The 21170-nt window shown below is 37.3% G+C and overlaps 1 protein-coding gene across 10 annotated transcripts in view; it reads right to left on the minus strand.

The window, feature by feature from the left end:
• Positions 1–21170, minus strand: part of PLD5 (phospholipase D family member 5) — a 179879-nt gene that overhangs the window by 71102 nt on the left and 87607 nt on the right. For 9 of the 10 annotated variants that reach the window (XM_033054527.2, XM_033054522.1, XM_033054521.2 and 6 more), the window contains one exon: positions 2616–2784. The exons of the other annotated variant lie outside the window; for it this stretch is intronic. In XM_033054527.2, the coding sequence (XP_032910418.1) occupies positions 2616–2784 (169 nt within the window). The remainder of the gene's footprint in view (positions 1–2615; positions 2785–21170) is intronic. 10 annotated transcript variants of the gene reach the window in all.

Genomic DNA, 21170 nt, shown 5'->3' on the forward strand with positions numbered 1-21170 from the left:
CCCAATTTAGCAAAACTCATCATCTCAGATGACTGAGCGTGGCTGCTGTGACCTGGACAGCTCAGTCAGCAATGAATGTTTATTTAGATTTATAACAAGAAAATACGGACAGGTAGGAGTCAAGGACACCAGGTAACACACCCACAAACAAAAATAAAGAAAAATACAGCAGGAATTTCTGCAATTTTATATATGCAAATGCATACATGTCTACGTATATCCAATATACATTTGGACAAGATGCATACATACAGGTGGCACATATATTGGGTATATATATGTATGTGTGTATACAAAGTTGCAGAATGTCCTGCTGTATTTTTCTTCAATACGTACATTGCCCATATGTGTGTCTACATGTACGCATCCATCTATGTATGTCACTACACAGACGCACACAGAGAATGCAGTTAAACCTTGTAACCAGTTGAGAAAAAGAAATCTAGCCAACTCTGCTTTTCTCCTTCAAAAACCCATGGTTGTTTAAGTGCTCTTGTGGAGAACCTTGCTCTCCAATATGACTTGAATATTCATAAAATGGAAATTGCTAATTATATAGCAGGATGTGGGTCCGTATGGAAAATGGTTATGTTCTTAGTTTCTAAAAAACAAGACGTGTTCAAAGAACAACTAGAACTCATTCACTAAGCACTCTACTATCTGGGAGTTTTGCATCTTACCTCCTTACCTTTCATAATGCTTCTGCTAGGATGGGCCAATTTCCCCAAATGCAAATTGTAGAGACATGAGGACATTGGATTTATTCTTCAATTACTAGATTAAATACATAGAAGTTTATCTGAAATTCCACTTCACTGAGAGGAGAAATCAGATGCAACAATACAAATTTTCTCCATTCCTTTTCACGGAGTGAGCTTTGTGTACATTCACTGGGGCAGGAATTTACTAAGAAACATTGCCTCTTGGCAATTTTTTAGCAGTCAGACTGGCCAATAACAATACAGTGTTCTAGCATGAATGGACCAGCTTGACAGAAAGATCTATCAGCTGTTCAGCCCACACTGCTGTACAAATGAGAAAATGACTGGAATATTAATCGCCTTTAAGCAGAAGTAATTACTCATTTTTGTAAGACTACTAGCAGGCAGAAAAAGATAGTTAGAATAGAATATTATGAAAAATGTTTCATTTTTCCAGCTTTTCTTTTTCCTTTCCCTGTTAAACAGTATCTTACAGTTTTTACTTTAGAATGCAAATGTGGAAAAGGGAATGGATTTGATGCTTAACTACTGGAATCCCAATTTTAATTTCACTGTTTTTTTTGTCTTCTGTTTGGGATTTGTTAGGCTCTGGCAGTTTTGAAGTAAACAACATGCTGAATTTTTTTCAGACAAAATATTTTTGAAAGATTCATGCACATATCAATTCATGAACAGCCTAGAAACATCTAAAGCACCATCTCCTTGAATTCATCTGTTTGAATGACGGTACATGGGTTTGAAGCTACTTAGGCAATAAATTTAGATAAAGCTTAGCTGTATAATTACATTGTGAAAAAAGTCAATATTTTGATATTCCATAAATTTATTCACAAACCATATTCCAATATTTATAAGTGTTCTAAAATGAAGGGTTTGCATTACATTTTCTATTCATTTGCTCACCTTATATTTTCAGTATTTTAAATAGACATGCACCAAACTTATTCTGAAGAAAAGTTAATGTATGCTGCTTAGCTAGGCTACAGTCTATTTCAAAAGAAGCAGAATATAGTTGGTTAGAATAGCAGGATTTGCCTATCATCTACCAAAAGGCATTTTTTTACTGCACAGCATCTACAGAACTAGAAAGAAAAGACAAGAGTTTATGCCATGGTACAAAGAGTTGACCCCTTATAGTTACCTGGCTGTCACTTCAGCCCCATTTCATGACAGCTGAGTGGTTCCTTTCAGAAAACAATCTATCTAGTGGAAAACAGGAGATACTCTCAGCCTATCCCTTCTTTGTTATCTCAGTTTCACAAGTGATGCTAAATGGAAACCTTTCCTGACCATATTTCTAAGAGGATTGCTCTCAAGAATGAAGTGTTTGTTGGCACAGCATCACTGTAATGCATGTCTGACTTATTCACTATGATTTATGATTTTTCATGCCATTTTTAATTGTAGAAATCTTGAACACTGCTCCCTCCCAAGATTAATTTTAAAAAGCTATGAATCATCTGATACGATATTGTTCTTTTTAAGTGTAATTCTATCCATCTATTTGGTTGGAGAATTAATCCACATGCTTGCCTTTTTATTTCATCAGTGGCACCAAACAGAAAATAATAATATAGAATATTATGAATATTCCCAAAGAGGTGGATGTGCTGGTACAGATAAAATTTGACAGTTTTCTTAAGGTTACACTCAAACACTTTCTTTCCTAAGATGAAAGTGTTACTAGTATATGTTGAATGTTATCTAGTCCAAGCACACCACTGACCTCAGAAACTTTTGCATTGGCAGGAAAATCCCCATAAGAAAATTATTTTTTAGACGACCCAAACAAATAGTTCTGCTACAGGGAAGGGGTTTAGTTCTGTAAAATCAATAGTTTGACAACAAGAACAGACTCTTACGGTCTCACTCTTTTGTTAGGCTAGAACATACCTGGCATGCTGATGGATGACTGTGATTGAGGTCCCACTGGGAAGATACTATGTCAACAGACTTTTCAGCCATATTAAGCAAATTCATCCAGCCTTGGAAAAGAGACAAATGGGATGGTGCACTGTCTGAATAGTTGATCCCTTCAGGAATATTTTCCACAAGAGCAACCCTGAGAATAGATAAGGAAAAAATAACCACTTAACAAAAGCACTTTTCTTTATTAGAAGGATCCAAATTGTAAAGAAGTTCAGGTTTTGGGCCTGGGGTTCAACAGTTGCTCCGAGAGGCTCTCAGCAGTTTGCCACCCTGCAACTCTCCCTGAAGCACCTGACTGTCATGCTCCACACTTCCCAGAACAATGAAGTGCAGAAGTGACCTACTGCTAATGCAGCAAAGCCAATTAAGCTTTCAAAGCTCTGCAAAATTAGCTTACATAGGGAAAGGTTATTTCTTACATCACAGTAACTGGGAATCAGTCCTTAAGGTGAGGATGGGAAGAATGAAACAATCTCCTCTTGCTTTGCCACTCTCATCTCTGAATATATTTTCTTCTCTCTAAGGAACATGGCAAGAAGTACACTCCCTGGCATTCTCTTAGGTCTGCTTTTACAGTTGACATTTTATTTCATTGCCATCTCTACATACAAATTGTCCCTTTACAACTGCTCTAAGCTACGCATTTTTTCTGCTTTTGTTTACCTGTGTAAGGTTCTAACTGGGACCCAGCGGTTACAAAAAATAATTATGACCGTTCAGTTTCTTGCTCTTTTTGGAAAGCTCTTTGATCTTACTTTTCACAGTATTCAAAATATTTTTAAATTAGAGTACACAAATTCATATGGATACAATCACATCCAGGAAGCTGAACAAGCACTGTAGTAAACTGTCACCTTAAAACCTGCTCCTCTCCTTCAGGGAAATGATGCGTTTCATTCAGCACACCATCTCACTGCTAAATTGCTAAATTGCAGTAGGTAGAGCTTCTTTCTACACTCAGCAGAGGAATTTTAAAATGAAATAAAGTAAAACAAGTTCTTCAATTCTGGCTTTAGGTAAAGAGAATAAATTTCCATATAAATGCCCCCAACATCTGCCACTTCTGCTGTAAATGATACAAACCAGATGGAGGAAAGCTGTAATAGGAACTTGGAGAACACTCCTGTATTATATACAACATATCAAGCATTTCCACACTGGTTTTGTACTTGTCAATAGTGTTAATTATCAACTCCAGTAATAGGAATATAATTTGTAAACTTTAAGTAAATCATGATTACAAAATGCCTGGGTAAAAGAGAACTGTACATGTTTTGACTCTTAGAAAAACATATTAATGCAGTATATTCTATTAATTCAGTTCATCCTAGAGGGTACATATGGAAACTTCTACAGCTTTTTCAGAATACCAAGCATGTTTGTGAAGTGAACCCATTAAAAGATTGAAGATTGGTACTCTTAAACAGTGTTAAGAAAATCCAGCAAGAATTGTGATAAAGTAAACCCATGGTCACTATCACACTCTCTATCTCCTGGCCTGGCAAAAAGTCCCACCACTCAAACACAACAGGCTCAGCTCCTCCTGTATGTTCTCTTATTCCCCCAAACCAGTCAAACAACATAGGTATTGCTAAGCTGCAATTACCAATGACACTCTCCACAACTTACTTTGAACACACTATTCTATTTATTAACATTAAACTTGGCTACATTATAGTAATGGAGTTGGAAATCAGAAAATAAGCATTAAAATGTTAAAAAACCAACTACATTTTTTAAATGTCTTTGAAGTATATTTTATTCTAAAACATTCTACCTACCTTGTTTACAAACTTTCTGAAATAACTAGTACTCTATAAATTGAGTGCCCTTTTTGAAGCATTTACAAATAAACTGAAATAAACTCTTTTACTGTAACACTCAGGGGTTTAGGCTTACTTTTGCCAATAATTCTGTTTCAAAACTTCATAAAACTTTGGTTAGATCCCTTGAAAGCATGGTATGTTCTTTTTCAATAGTCAGCATTCCTAAACATATTGTAGCTCTTATCATGCCCATGTTTCCAGAACTTTTTTATAGAGAGTTGTAGGATGGCCACCTTCAAAGAGCAAGAAATTGAAGCTGAGAAGATAAAGCTATCTCTACAAGGACATGGAACTCCTCTCATTATCCAGTTGCAAAGATCAGAAATGAATGCACTCTTTCTGAAATCTTCCATCCCCAATTCAACCACATCTAGACACAGGAAAGAGTTATTCTGAATATGCTTCAAAGACATTCTTAAGATCAAATAATTATTCAAAAATAATGTCAAATCTAGTTCTGATTTAGCTAGAATTTAGAAGTGCACATCACTCTCTTGCAGAAGCAGTGACCAAAATTTCCCAACATTAGATATTTCCGGACATACACAGTGTTTTCTAGTGGAACCCATGCAAATGAATTACACAGGAGTCCAGAAAATAACTGATGGGGCTGAATCACAGTCACTTCCAGTGGTTTTTAGTAGTGTTTCCTATAGGCTGTACTGAACTTGTGTCCCACTGGAAAGCATTAGCTTAACTTCCTCATCTACTGACTCTTTTTCTGGTAAGTTGAGAGCTGCCAAAAACCTAACCCTGCCACAGGAGGGATAAGCTGATCTGGAGTTCAACCTTCCTTATCAAAGGAGGGTCAATGCCAGCAGGCTGATCAGGACAATATCCAGTCAGGTTTTTGCACATCTCCAATATCTCCAAACCCTAAACTCATTATATTTGAGATGACAGACCTGACCCAGCCAAATACATGTTTATTTCTGACTTCACATTATTTAGGAGTGCATTAAGCTATAATGCAGGAAGAGTTGTGGGTCATTGCTGTTCACATATATTTTGTTACAGACACCATCAAAATATGCACAAAAGTTGGGGTCTTCCTCATTTCTCATCAGTTGAAACCTTCTACTTTTTCAAAGAAATTAGCTAGGAAAATCTCCTGAGAATTCAACTCCTCCTTGTCAAGGACAAGGTGCCTCTTTGGCAAGGAAGTTTGTCCTGACTATTGGAATGAACTTGCTCTAGAACATCTTCCAGCTCCTAAATCTGCATAGCATTTGCCAGGCTATGGCACAAGCACTAAATAACACACACGTCTGCATAGCTCCTGCCATTGCATAGTTTGGATTTGGCTGTCCAGTAGAAGCCAAATGCATCCAAATTAACAGAATTGTTATACAGAACAGATACTATCCAGTAATATTTTCCCCAGCAGTGATTCTTGGGATGTCCTGTGCAGGTATTCTATGATTATACTTTGTGATCTTTAGCCAAAAAAAAACCAAAAAAAAAATCTAGGTAGGGCACCAGTTAAACACTGTTTTCAGAGTGTAGATTTCTCTTTAATAATGAATTGATTCTGCCATAAACTTCCAGTGTTAAAGCCCAACACCAAGGTCAGAAGCAACAAAAAAAGCCAAGCACCAAGTTTTTATACTAAGTGATTTTGCCTTTATAATATTCCCTTTTTTGTTTGGCATAATAGCAAAGTTTCAGTGCTTAGTCAAGATGAGTTTTGTTAAAACTTCTGTGCAAAAATTTGAGTTTTCAATCCCCAATTCCATCAATAAAAGTTAAATTTAGCTTTCATTTTTGTTCCAGTATGACCCACAAAGAGGTTCTTCAAATAGGGTATTACAAAAACTTCCAGGAGAGAAGGTCATTCACAGACCTTGAGGAAAGTTAGACAAAGCGACATGGTTTATTCTGCAAAAAATGGCATATTAACAAAGTGAAATGAAAATGTATCATGGTGATTAAAACAGATTTTTCCTATCCTCAAAATCATTAGCAGATAACCTTACACCTGTTGAATGAAGATGTCCTTCCTCTCTCTGATTTCCTGGTGCTCTGTTTCAACTGAAAATGCCAACATAGACTTGTCTCTTCAGTTTTACAGCTGAATATCCTCAAAACTACGTCACACAGACTGAGAAAGTGATATTACACTATTTCTGTGAAGTTAGACAGAGAGACAAGGGTCAGAGTGAGACCAAGCTCCTCTTAGCTTACAGACATAGGGCAATGAATGGTATTTAATGCCTAACACAGAATAGATGGTGACTTCAATAATAAGACTCTTCTGAGCTCAGCTATGACTTGCATTTAGCAATTCAAGTGAATTCTGTACGCAATTAAGGATTCTTGTTCATCTTTGTCAGGTCTTTGGTCAGAAAGCAAGAAGGTTTGTTTCTGATGTCACACCAATTTGTTCCTTAGAAGAAAACAGAGGTTCTTGATTTAGCGCATGGATTAATTAAAGTAGAGAGGGCTAGGACAGTGAAAATAGGCAGATGCCATATGTCTGTCCCTTAAAAAAATTTGGGGCTATTGGCAGAAATTTATAGCTCTGTTGGAAAATTTAGCTCTGACAAGTCTACTAGTATAAAAGGAGTATTTTTTTGATGGTTCACATAATATTAAAACAATAAACTGTAGAACATTATTCACTCAAGTTTGTCTCAATCCACAGTCATCCACCAAAGAAAACCCAGGTCATATGCACTTGAGCACCTCTACATCATCTGAATTTACTCACCATTAAAGGGAAGAAACTTAGTAGGAAAACACTGCAATGGTTTGTATAAGACAATAAAGAAACAAAAGATGAACAAAGGCTTTGAAATAAGGTTGCTCTATTTCACACAAGGGAGAGAAAAAAAAGATAATTGAGAAAGGTAGGTGAGTCCTGCCCCTACACTAGGGTCCTATTTAAAGATACCTTCTTTTTGACCACTTTTTCTTTCTTTCCTAACCCAGAAACCCTGGAATCACCATCCCCTGCCTAAAGGACCACATCTATTCATAGAATTCCAGTTCTGCAGTTCTGTTTCTGTTAAAACACCAGAATCTTAATGTTTATTCAAAACCTACCCTCTTTCTCAAATCAGTGCTTTCAATTAAGGCTTTCACCATGTCACTTTCAAACCCCCCACATCTTTTTTCATCACATCCCTTCTACCACTCTTCCCCCTCAGACCAAATAATTATCTGTCATCCTGGCCAAGAACAACTTCTCTTCTCAACTGATCTACAGCTTCAGCTCTTGATTCTGAGAGGGTACAGTTACAATTTCAAAAATATGCAAAACAAACCCTGCCTTCTGGGTTCACAGAGAAAATATCCTAAAAAAGAGAGAAAGTATAGCACAACTGTATTTGGATATTCTACTTAAAGACAGTGGTAATGATTTGGAAAATCAAGTGCAATAAGTCTGCTTTGAGATCAGAATGGAGTATAAAGGTATCCAGTGTATTTGGATAATTATATGGTATATCCAGTAAAGAAAAATCAAACTGTGCATTGCATGTAGTATTTATGCTGTAATTAATTATATCTAATTCCTCCAGCATAAGAAGTTACAAAATGTGCTATCACAGACTTACGCTGTGAATTTCAATTTTTAATAAAATACAGTTGACCCATTATAGGGAATTCAAGACAGAACACCAGAGCTAAAAGTGAAATGCAAAGCAGCTAAGATTGAATTTACAAAGAACTGTGAGCTCAAGCACCTAGACTATTAGCATCACAGGTTTTGTAACAGCCTTCTCACACTGACAGCCTCAGCTGGTGAGGCATCTGTGTGTGTTTGTGTGCGTTTGTATGTGTGAAAATGCCTGAGTACATGCACGCTACTCTTTGATGGCCTTTACTTGTCTGCTTTTTTAATTTTAGTCATGAAGACCTTGATGTCCAGAGACAAAATCTTGGGATGATAAATGCTCAGTTCAAGATTATTCTTGAATTACATCTGTGGTGAACGCAGATAAATTCAGGTTTGTGATATTAAATATATTTTTTCTGCAGACATGCAAGGTATAGAGTTTCATTTCAACATTTCCAAGTATGTGATAGAGCAGACTGGAGTGATATTTAAAATGAAAGGCTGTGCTGCCTTAAGCAAAAGAGGACACACTGGCCCTGGGTTTCTGCTCTCCACCACAGGAGTCAGTCAGTGACTCCTCACTCACACTGCTCACGTGGGCCAGCGTGGCACCAGGGCGCCCTGACCTAAGAAAGGGCCCCAGCACTTTCCATCACAAATGCAAGAGACACAGATGCTTTGCTCAGTAACATGCAGCTAGAGCTGGTTAAGGTGTCCTGCACCTCCCGCAAACATTTTGACAGATTTCCTAAACAGAGGCTGAAATTCTGTGAATAACATCTGTGACTGGACTCAGAAGACACAGTTCAGCCAAGTGAGTGGCTTGTCCTTTTAAACATGCAGCTGCAGGAGGTGGCTGTGGCACAAGAGTGGGAATAAAAAGCCCTGCCAACTTCAAGGATTCACTGAAGTACATCCTTAAGCACAACAGTTAATTCCTGTAATTAGAATTTGCACCTTTCCCCTTCTATGGTTGCCTCTTCTTTGCACTTAGATTTTTTCATTTTTTCTTATCGGTCCACAGAAACAATTGAAGTATGATAACTATATTTCGAAACACACTTTAACTCCTCACCACTTAGGCCTTTTTATATTTTTTGTAATCAAGTTGAAGATCACTTTGTTATTGCTGTGCCCACATAATTGTTTTTGTGCTCACTCATCACGATGTCTAGAAGACAAATACAGCATGCAGACATGCAGAGCACATCCATTAATCTTGGCAGATTTTATGTCCCACATTCTCAGTTGGTACAATATAGAAAATAAGATTTTCAGTCAGCACTTATGTCAGTGGAACGATATTGGTTTTTATCAGTTAAAGACTAGACTCAATTCTCTAGGTCAAGTAACTAGAAGCACTTTTGGAATACCTCTCGTCTTTGGATTGTCCCATGGATGGATTCTTATGTATGAAAAGGATGATTCCCACCCTCTGATACCATCATCTTCAGAAGAAAGTACCAATACTAAAGTCCTACTGTGATGAATAGCACAATATCTGTGTTGTAACACACCATAAGCACAAAAGTTTCAAAAGAAGGGTCCACTATACAAATTCACCAGTCATCCAAGGTTTAAACCCGTGAATGATTTATAATTAAACACATTTTAGGTGACAAAATGAAGTTTTCACAGTTGCATTTCAGATGCAGTTTTCAGTTCCCAAAGGCAAAACTGCATGCAAAAGAGGGAAAGAATTGACCAGATGTTCCACAATGTCACTTCACCCTACTAGGGACAGTGTTTCCCTAGTGTCGAAGCAAATCTGAACCTTAGCTGGAAATTCAATCTAGCCTGCCAAGATCATTTTAATACTGAAACTAAGATAGCAGTCACATAAAGTAACAAGTGAAAAAGGAGCACAAGAATGAATGAATAGCAAACACTAAATAGTAAACATTTATTTTACTGACATGACTGATATTTGCCTCATTTCAAGAAAACATATGAATAAAGTACAATGAGCACAGAGCCTTAAGTAGCCTTAGGACTTTTCATATGGTTTCTGCAGACTTAGGATTTCTTGTGAATTATGCAGAACAGACCACTCAATACTGATCTTTTTCCTACACTTTTACATATCCAGGTGCATACCAAAATAATCCTTACCAACTGCCCTTTGCTCTCTAAACGTTGAAACAATGTCGAAATAAGATTGTTATTTCCATTGTATAAAACTATTTGGCATCATTAAGACTCAATAAGAAAAAAACACATAGAAGAAGAAAAAAAAAATTAGAATCTAATGAAAAGAGACAGACAAAATACATATAAAGACCCTTTTGGAATAAAATACTGTGTGGTTTTGCTTTAGATTTCTAGCCCTGTTATGTTATGCCTGAACCATAGCATTATCATCCCTACTTGAGAAAACCTAACTAAAATAGATAATAATAAATAGATATAATAAATATAAGATACAATAAATAATAAAATAGACATTTTAAAATTATTTCAAAAGCAAATTAACTTGTCTGATTGTTAAAGTCTACACATACAAGCAAAATAAATCTGATAACCAGTAATCACTAAGTAGCAACAGCTGAGACTTGGAAATCTCTAACTGGTAGAATTATCATCATAAGAATGCAGAGAACAAAATAAATCTTTAGTTTACTGAATTGACCTTTAACTTGCTGAGAAGACAGCATGTAGAGTTTAGTCTTCTAGACTTCAGTCTGGCATTTCTCACCAATTCAGTAAAAGAAGATTTTTCAGGTACAGATCTGAACATACAAATCTCAAAACAGTTTATCCTCTTTTTTATACCTTCTGTAACCATTTATATATATTCAGATCAAACAGATAAGGACCTAGTATGACAGAACATATAAATACTTTATGGAATAATTATAAATATTGCACTGTTTATGACTTGGATAGAATTTTTTTGACACCAACTAAGGAAAATTACATTATGAAGCTGAGCAGCCAAGCCATCAAACCAGAAACAAGCATAGCTACATTTAATAAAGGCAAATTTAAAAATAAAATAAAGCTAAAACCGATATAATAGCAGTCTTGCTAGTTGCTCTTAATTTCAATTCTGTATATAAATCCATGAGGAATAAAAGAACTCAATACCTAAATTAACAACAGATTAACCACTTAGTTAAGGCTGGTTTGACTAGAAAATCACACTATTCCAATGCTATGCTTTATTGTCCCAGCTTTCCTACCTTCATCTATGAGAACCAGTGCCTTATTCCATGAGGGAAGAATTACTTGTAGTGACAACTAGTGCTGCAATAGTGACAACTACATCTGAATTTCCAAGACACAGAATGGAGTTCCATTTTAGGAAACATTCAGGTGTTGTATCTCATCATTTAACTTCAGGTGAAATCTTGCAGGAACTGATGACTGATCATTACTATCAAAATCCAGCCTGTGCTGGCAGTTCTTGATTCCCCACCGTGCTGTGTAATCAGTAATCAGAGCTGAAACATAGCACAACTTTCATACTTTACCTAAAAGTTCAGCACAGAGATAAGAACATTTACAAAACATCATAATGCAAAAATGGAATGTTTGATAAGGCCACAAGAAATGTCAAAAAGACATTATTTGAACTAAACTGGCATAGCCATCATCTCACTTTCCCCAGGCTCTGATGGAAGTTGACCTTTCAAAATTCATAATCAATAGAAAAGGCATCATACACCACATTTCTAGATTTGTGCAATTCTTTGGTTGCTGTCAGAGCTTTGATTTGTGCCCTCTTAAAATTGAATAATGCCTATATTTTAATCAGAAAAAAATTCTTGAAGTTCAAGTAAATCTTATTTTCTAGTAAATCTTATATCACAATCTCTTGTTTGAATTACTCAATTTTTTTTTCAAATGAAACACCAAGGCACTTTTATGTCAAAGAAAGCAACAGTATCTCTAGACACTAATCATCATTTATTTCAGAGCACGTTGTAGCTGAATTTCACACACAAGAAGGCACAATACAGAGGTCAAACGCTGCAGCGTTCTGCTCATGGCTCTCTTTATGCACAACAGAGAAGCCTCGGGGATATGTGTGAAATCTATTTAATGGACATAGACTAAGAACAGAAATTGCCATCTGTTCCTTGTATACATTTCTGTAAGACACTTCCATTAGGTTATTGTTAGGCTATGACGAATCATGAGAAGAAGCTCTAAAATCTGTCTGTGATACGCCCCTGTCCTCGTCATGTCTAAAACGTGCTACAAAACTCTTCAGCACCCTATCACGTGCCAAAATGACTTCCTTTCAGACTGTGATTTCACAATAGTGTTTAAAAACAACAGAGGGAAAACAGCTTGCACTTTCATCTTATTAAAAAGATTCGTTGCCAACAAAAGATGTCATATCAACGTTTGCATATGACTGAAATTTATTTGGGGTCACAACAGCACTTCAGGAGCTCACATCTGCTCTGTCAAACTTCAAGCAGCTTAACCAGCTTCTCTATGACTACTTCATTCTTTTAGCTCCCATATTTCTCATCAAATTTTTGTCCCCAGATGCTTATTCATTCCAGCTCCTTGTGAAGGACTTTGTGAGAAGGAATAGACAATTTGTCTCATGGTTATCCTTCACTGTGATGGTGTTTTATACAATGAAGCTTAAACTTTGTTGGTAAGTACTCAAAATGCATCCCTTTGAATGAACTGTTCATTCTTGTGAGATTTTCTTTCTTCCTGCTCTTGAGAAAAGAAACCCTGGAAGGAAGCCAGAATGGAGTCAGCAGAGTCCTTTTGTGAGGATCACTGGGTTTTCTAAAGACAGGGCCAGTCTTGTTTTTTTTTCTGAGGCCATCTCTGCATCAAAAAAAGCTTGCTCCAACCACGTGCCATCTTTTTTTTTCTTCCCACTTGCTCTAGATGTGCCCTTCTTTGAAACTCTACCACTCCCATGGCTCCTTCTACGTATTAAACCCTAGATGACCTCTGTTGTTTTGCTCCATTTAGTTAGCCTTCCTCTCAATAAATTTCTTCCAAATTATTTAATTGGCAGAAAACATAATACTGTTACTAAATCTCCAGGACAGATCTGTGTATTCTATTCTGTTTCTCCACCATATCTGATTTGTCCAGGTAGACTGAAAGCTCTCATTAGTGACACTTCTTGTTACTCAAGCAGTAGTGGCAGAGTAGGATTAATTTTTGGCAAGTTCCTAGGAATTACTACATTAGAAAGAAGCAGCATGGGCCTCTGAAAAACTCTGCAGATAATAAACATTACCTAGGAACATACTTTTAAGTATTGCTACCTAAATTCTCATCATTCGATTCTTTACATAGCATGCCTCATGTAAGTCTAATTTGGCTTGCTGGTGACAGTTTTTTGTGCATGGCTTTTTCTTTTTTTTTTTTTTTTTTTTTTTTGGTTTGGTTTGGTTTTTTAAGGGGTTTTACAGATAACTTGGCAGCTTCCTAATTACAAGAAGCACAGTAGTAACAACTAAGACTTCTAATTACTATTTCTAATGATAACTCTTTGGAAGTTTCCTGCAACTTTATTTTAGCTGCAGCAATTACAAAACCTGATATATTGCTCTAAAAATGGATCCCATGGACAGTGTGTAGGACCTTAAGTAAATATTCCAAACTCAAATGGAGAAGGTTCCCAGGGTGGTCAAGTCTCTCTCCTTGCAATTTGTTTCATATGCCTCTATTCTTAAATTCTCGCAGAATCACAGAATATTCTGAGTTGTCAGGGACTCACAAGGACCACCAAGTCCAGCTCTTCAAGTGAACAGCCTCTACAGTGATTGAATCCATGACCTTGGCATCTGTGTGAGGAAAAGATAATAGGACAAGCAAGGGGTTTTACTGCCACTAGTCATACTGGAATATTTTAATCTTGCTGCTTTCCTAAGCAGAAACCTGCCTCATTTGATATCCTTTTACCTGCGTAGCTTTTATCCTCAATAACTGAGATCCCACCCTGTAATTTCTCTCTCCTGTGCTATTTTCATGGATGACAATAATTTCCCTTTTTAGCTTTCACCCTGCACAGCCAAGTGCCTTCAGTATCTTTCTTATTAAAGCGACTTTTCACTTCTAAAACCTTCTCCTATGAGTTCAACTTTCTTGATTACTGATGGTCAGTTACACACAATATTCCAGATAAAAACTTATCAATGCCTTTCAAAATGGCATTAAGTACTTGGCACTTTTCTTGCCTGATATAAATAGTATTTCATCTATCTCTAAGCAATTCTATCTACTTTTATTACAGTTTCCCTAAGGAATTGTTTCCCTTAAACAGCAGAAAGATGGAAAATCTAGAAAATACAGCAGTTGGACTATTGCCTGGGAGTGACAAAAATTAAACTGTTACCCAAAATGGTACTTATATCCCCATGACAAACCAAAAGATGTATTTTCAAATTCAAAAATCTGAAAAAAAGTGTTTTTCCATTCTCAGTGTGAGGAAAGGGCATTTTTTTATCATTTAATTCCTTTCTGCCTTCAGAAAAAAAATTATTTGTTGTTAAAATTCAATTCTAATGATCTATATAGGGAAACATATCTTTGGGAAGCTCTACAGTCAGCTGCCATTCCCCACTTTGTCATATCCTGCTTCTGTATAACTGCTGTAATTTGAGAAGTTCAAAGAGTGAAATAAAGTGAAAAGACACCAAGACTAAAGAAATAAATCAACTAAAAGACAGAAAATGTTGAGATGTGTAACAGGTATAAGAAAAAAAAATTTCTACAGCCCTGTTTTAAAACTGTAAGCAACATGTTCCAATAAAACAGCTGACACTTGAAGTAGCTTTTGCTCCTGTTGTTTCTGAAAATGTTTTATTATTATTTTCAACTAATTCAAGATCAGAATAACCTCAGAACTTAAGGAGTGATAAACTCCACAAAGTATGCATCAGGAGAAATGTTGTTAAGCAGGGATGACAAAAATAAGGTAAAAATACAGAAAATCCGCAAAGAACAATTCAGAGATGTTAACCCACTCCATATAATAAGAAATTGCACAACGGGATCTGCAGAAAAAGATATTAAGAATTTGTGCAGAAAAGACCCAGAATTAACTCTTAGCAGGAGATTAATGACTGCCAGAATCACCTCTGTCACACTGAAATGTAGGGAAGGCAAACACTTGTCCAAGAATGCACATAAAAAGCTCACATGACTATAAGGAAGAGCACCACTGCAGAAGAGAATAACGAGAGCCTACTGGCAATCCAGCAAACAAACCAGAAGACAGTATTGTTAAATAATTCAGGTTAGATGATACCTCTGGAGGTCATTCACTCCTGCTCAAAGCAGGTCCTCTTAGAAAAGGTTGTTCATCACTTTGTCTGGTAAATTTTTTGTTATCTCCAAGGATGGAGATCACACAATCCTCTCTGGGTACCTGTTTTGATATTTAACACTCTCACAATTAAGAAAAAATTAAATATAAGAAGTGACCATTATAAACGCTAATGTTTTACAGTGATTTCCAGCAACCCAAGAAATTGCGTAAAGTTTTTCATTCAATCCCAGTCTATGAAAAGTCAAAGAGCCCATGTCAATAATAAAGTAAGATGCCTTGCTCTAATCCGCATGCGCCTCCAGTTCTTCATTTGCAGCATCCATTCTTGATTTTCATCTGCAAATGAACGATTTTGTGCTTTGCAGTATTGAGTTACTTTTCTGTAACTCCAGACCAGAAGATGACCTTTTGCCTTCTATGATATTATCCTGAACTCCCAAATTCTTCCAAACAGTCACAATAGTTCTCATCCTACTCTTTGAGCATGAAGTATACTTATTAGAATATGATAGTGAGCTGTACGATGCTGAGCACCGCAGAGTCCCCTGGCAGTGCAAAGGAGACTTTGCTTTATTGCAAAAACCAGGCCTTTTAAAGCAGTCAGGTCTTCATCAGTTACATTTTTCAATCCAAACAAACATAATCCAACCAACTACCATACACCATGATATGAACACATAATGGTTATATAACTTGTTTTTCTGCCTCTAATTCAGCTGAGTCATTTCCCATATTCCGCTTCTACTTAGCCCAAGTAGCAGACCTGAGCCATGATTTTACAAGGGTAACAATGCCTTTATTTTATAAAGCTTTACCTATATGCAACAGTGAACATCACTGATTCTCAAAAAATACTGCTGTACATTCCCTGTTCATGATGTTACAGTACCACTGCTGCCTTCCCTTGTGGTAATTTCTCACCCACCAAAGCATTTGCTCAGACTACAGATACAGAGTACATCTACTGCCTCACCTTGGTAAATTAGTCAATTATCTTATCACTGGAGATACATTAGTCTGCTAGACCTATCTCATACAAAATAAAGGGAAATTTTAATCCCTCTTCCCAACATCTGTGTTAAAGTATTGCATAACACCAAAGTAAAATTTACAGGTTTTTTTTTTAAGCAGAAGATATGTTAACTTACAAACACTACCTGGGGAAGCATATTTCAAGTAACCTATTCCAAAGAGACCAGACTTTCATCACAACAGATGAAAGTATTTTTCTTGACTTAATCATAAATTATAATGAGCAAATTATAATCAGTAAATTAAAGCAATACAGATGGGATGTAGAAAATTCACTTGCAACAGCGAATGAGATGTATGAAGATGATTAATTAAATTATTACAGAACAAAACCAACTGTAAGATAAGAAATGTAGATACATAAAACCAAAAATAAAGCTTATTTCAAAGAAACTTCAATAAGAACACTAAGTAATAAAGTAGAAATATTCCCTAACATACTCTAGTTCAGCATTTATGTTTCTAAATTAATTTGGACATTCACAACTAGGAATCTCTACATAAAATAGGTTCAAGATCAGAGGAACACAAAATGTCCTATTAATTTATCTTATACAAAGTGATTAGCTATGAAGCCATCTTACCTTGATCCAAAAAGAGAAAAAAACTCCACATTTATTGGTTACTCATTACTCAGGCCAATCCTTTTCCCTATAAAAAACTCTGTATTATTTAATTTTACCATTTTTGGTATTTTGTGGACCTAAAGTTTCTCAGTTAACACAACTAAAGGCAAGTTCATCAGGACTGCCTGCAGTACCCATATAGATTAAACTGTAACTAATTTGTTTAAGTCTCTAATACTTAGAAGCTGTGTGCTGTAGTATCTTATAGTAAAGAGTTTATTCAGGCTTACTCAAAGAATAAAGATTGACACTGGTCTGCATTGCTGAAATTTTACCTTCCCACTGCAAGATAGAAACATCTGATGAAAACTCAACATTTTGAGATAGGAATTGCCTTGCTCCATGCCAGTCTTCTCAGGAGCTGCATTCACTCTAGACTAATTCCTCTGGTGGATACTTTAGAGATATAATGAAAGGTTATTACATCCAACATTTTCACAAGTTCAAGACTAAGTTGTTCTGTCATGTTATCCAAAATTATCACAAGTTCAAGACTAAGTTCTGTCAGGTATAAATAGTGTCAATCCTGGTTTTGTGCAGTATCTAACATATCCTGGACAAGAATATATTGCACACCATATTAGTACTATGTCAAGCCAGAAAGATAGATGAAAGGACAGACAAACAAAAGATTACAATTGGACTAATTTATTGTTCCTAGGCCTTACTGGTAAAAACACCTGGACCCTCAATAAATAACCTATAATTCTGAGTAGGTGCCTACCACCTTATCACACAATTTTTGAAGCGACTACCCCAGACTTCCACTATAGAAGAAAATGTTTTGAAAAGAGAATATTGTTCTGAAGACTTCACATCTCTGTTCCCAAACCCAGAGAAGACTCAGGACTGAGAAAGAGCAAGGGAATTTGTTTCTGTCAGCTGGTACTTCAGTTATAACTGAATGTTTCAATAATAAATAAATAATAAATGTTTTAATAATATCTGTCCCGAAGGAAGAATTTTGATGACTCTCTTTAATCAAACTATGCATGTCAATGGAGATGCTGTGGCAGGAGAAACATCTCGAAGTATGTCTCTGTCCCTTGGTCCCAGTGACTACCAATAAATAACACAAATTACTGATAATCTGCACAGCACCTTCAAAACAAAGTCCTCCTTACTGATGCTCCAGAGATAAAAATGGAGACAAAACCACAGAGAACAAGAGACTCTAAACAACTTTATAATAATAGTGATGAGAGAAAGAAAAACAGTAACAAAATGTCAGCCCTTTGTCTCTCCTTTTGTCCACTGGCAAGCAAAAACTTCTCACAAAAGTGATAGGTTTCCTTCAGCCCTCCCAGGTGCAAGCCAACTGTTTATGGAAACTGTTCACAGATCCCTCATGTGTCCCTCACCTGAGGAGGCAGATGGTGGATTGTGATGAAGGAAAACAAATTAAAACCTAGACTCCCTAAAGTGAATAACAAAATGCCTAACACTTCCTTTGGAACAAAACTTAGCTTCAACTTACTCATTTTAAATAACCTCCAGGAAATATATATAAAGAATTCTGTAGTAGTTCACATCTCAAATCCATTAACTGTCTGAGCTCATTAATAATCAACTTTAGTTAATTCTGGCCCAGCAATTTTATGTGCCTCATGATTTTATGCATACAAAGAATGAATTGTCAGTATGTAGAAGGATTACAAATATTCAGTTTGCAAGGAATTAAAGTTGCAAGTGAATGCTTTCAACAGTCTAGTTTAAATGGTTATTGATAATCAAAAGCACTGTAGAAAGCCATTTGAGGCTATGTAATATCTGCTGTAAGGGACAGGATCCACTTAGGAGCAGCCTCATCAGTGGGCCCCCACACACAACACACAAAACACAAAATTTAATAAATCACACCCTTTCTCTTTACCCAGCTGCTCATTCTACAGGTCCTGTGAACTCTGCATTATTTCCTACCCTCAGTTTCCACAGACAACACAAAACACACCACAACACACACACACACATACCTGTCTACACCCTTGATATGGTGCTTAAGACACCCATCCAAAAGCAGAGATGCAAAGATGCTTACAGTTCAGCTCTTCTGCTCTCCATCTACTGCTCACTCTCTAAAGACAGGCACACACATACACCCTCACCTGGTAAGGTCATGAGCTCAGTGGTGTGAGCTCTGCTTGGTTTTGTCTGAGCATATCTCCCAGATCAGAAATATTTTAATCATGAAACCCAATTTTGCTGAAGGACAAGATGGAGAACTCTGCTAAAAAGGCAGCAGTGTTAGAAATGCAGAGTACAAGAAACCTTGCCTGGTTGGGGTACATTTTTTAATATATTACAAAAACCTAAAACCACTTGTATTATGGTCTGCGCTTCAGCTCCTAATTTCTGCAAAATTTGCATTTCAGCACACAAGGTGTGGTTTGCCATGTGGAACCAACACCAGTCAGCTCCAAGATGGACCTAACACTAGCCAAGGCAATGGTGCTAACACCTCCAGGATAACACAGTTAAGAAGGGGAGCAAAATCTACTGTGCAAGAGCAATTGCAACTGCAGAGAAGAGCAGGAATATGTGAGACAAGCAGCCCTGCACACACCAGTCTCAGTGCAGACAAAGTGGGAGGGTGTGACAGGCGGCGACCTTTTTTATGGTCAGAGATCACTCACCTGCATAGCAAAGGGTGGTCTGAGAGCTCTTATTTTGCAGTCAGGGCGCAGCAGGGCATGAAAGAAGACTCGAGAGTTGATGTTCAGAAGTTTCCAAAGTTGTTTATTCTTTCTTATCTAAGGAATTTTCTGTCTACCTTACAGCAGTCCACTCTGCAACTCATCCAAAGCTGCTCTCCTGCCCTCCGGGGCAGGACTTATCTTTTATACCCTAATTTACGTCTACTTGATTTACAATTAATCACCAATACTTTATACCCACTTTACACCGAGCAGTTCTCCCTTCACCAATCCCAAGTTGGCATCCTAACCCAGAAAATGGATGCCATGAAGAAAAAGAATTTTTTACTATGCCACAAATCCCCCATCTTGTGTTAAAAACCCCCTAATATAAACAATCTTTAAAACCTTACTTTTCTACCTTTTAACACACCAATTTACACTCTACTTATTTCTGTAACTCTGTAATTCTGTATATAAAGATGGTAATTTCTCCCAGAGACTTAAATTAAACTCACAGAGATTTTTGGCACCTTACCACGGCTTCTGAACCCCCTGTACAGACTCCAGAGAAGCCAGGGGAATATCCTGAGTTCCCACAGGAGGGGGTGCTCCAGGTGCCACAGGTGAGATTCCCCTGCAGCCCATGGTGAGGTAACTGTCCCCCAGCAGCCCATGGGGTGTCCACAAGGGAGCAGAAATTCACCTACAGCCCATGGAGGACCTTATGGAGAAGCCGGTGGATGCGCCTGAAGAAGGCTGTTACCCTGTGGAGCAAGCTCCTGCCAGGACCTGTGAACCTGTGGAAAAAGGAGCTCCATGCTGGAGCAGGTTTGCTGGCAGGACTTGTGACCCCACACTGGAGCAGGGGAAGAGTGTGAGGAGTCCTCTGCTTCAGGAAGAATGAATGGCAGAGAATATGGGATGAGCTGGCCACAGCCCTTTCCCCTTCTCCTGCATCACTGGGGAGAAGGAGGTAGAGAACCTGGGAGTGAAGATGAGCCTGAGAAGAAGGGAGGTCTGGGGGAAACGTGTTCTTAAAATTTGGGTTTATTTCTCATTATTGTACTGATTTAATTGGTGATAAATTAAACTGATTCCCCCAAGCAGGGTCAGTTTGGCCCATGACAGTAACTGGTGGGTGATCTCTCCCTGCCCTTATCTTGACCCATGAGTGTTAGATTCTCTCTCCCCCATCCAGCTGAGGAGGCAAGTGATAAAGTAGCCTTGGTGGGCACCTGGAATCCAGCCAAGGCCAACCCACCACAGCATATTGTCTGGTCTTTCTAATTCTGGCATTATTAAATGGTGAAACACTTCTTGGTCACAGGAGAAAAAAACTTCAAAAACCAACACTGAAATACTATACTCTAGCTGAAACAGATGTTCAGGTCAGGACCTACTCTTGTGCATGGAGAAATTTACAACAATACTCCACTGACTTGTTTTAAAGTATGACCAGTCGTAGGTAACCAGGGTTGTCCATATTCTGAGTACCTCAGAGATGAGAAATAAATCACTTACAATATTCCTTTGTCTGGACAGTTTCCATCTTATTTGCCCTCTCCCATTAGCTGTATTCTGA

This window comes from Catharus ustulatus, chromosome 3 (assembly GCF_009819885.2).
Source record: "Catharus ustulatus isolate bCatUst1 chromosome 3, bCatUst1.pri.v2, whole genome shotgun sequence".
Taxonomy (NCBI): domain Eukaryota; kingdom Metazoa; phylum Chordata; class Aves; order Passeriformes; family Turdidae; genus Catharus; species Catharus ustulatus.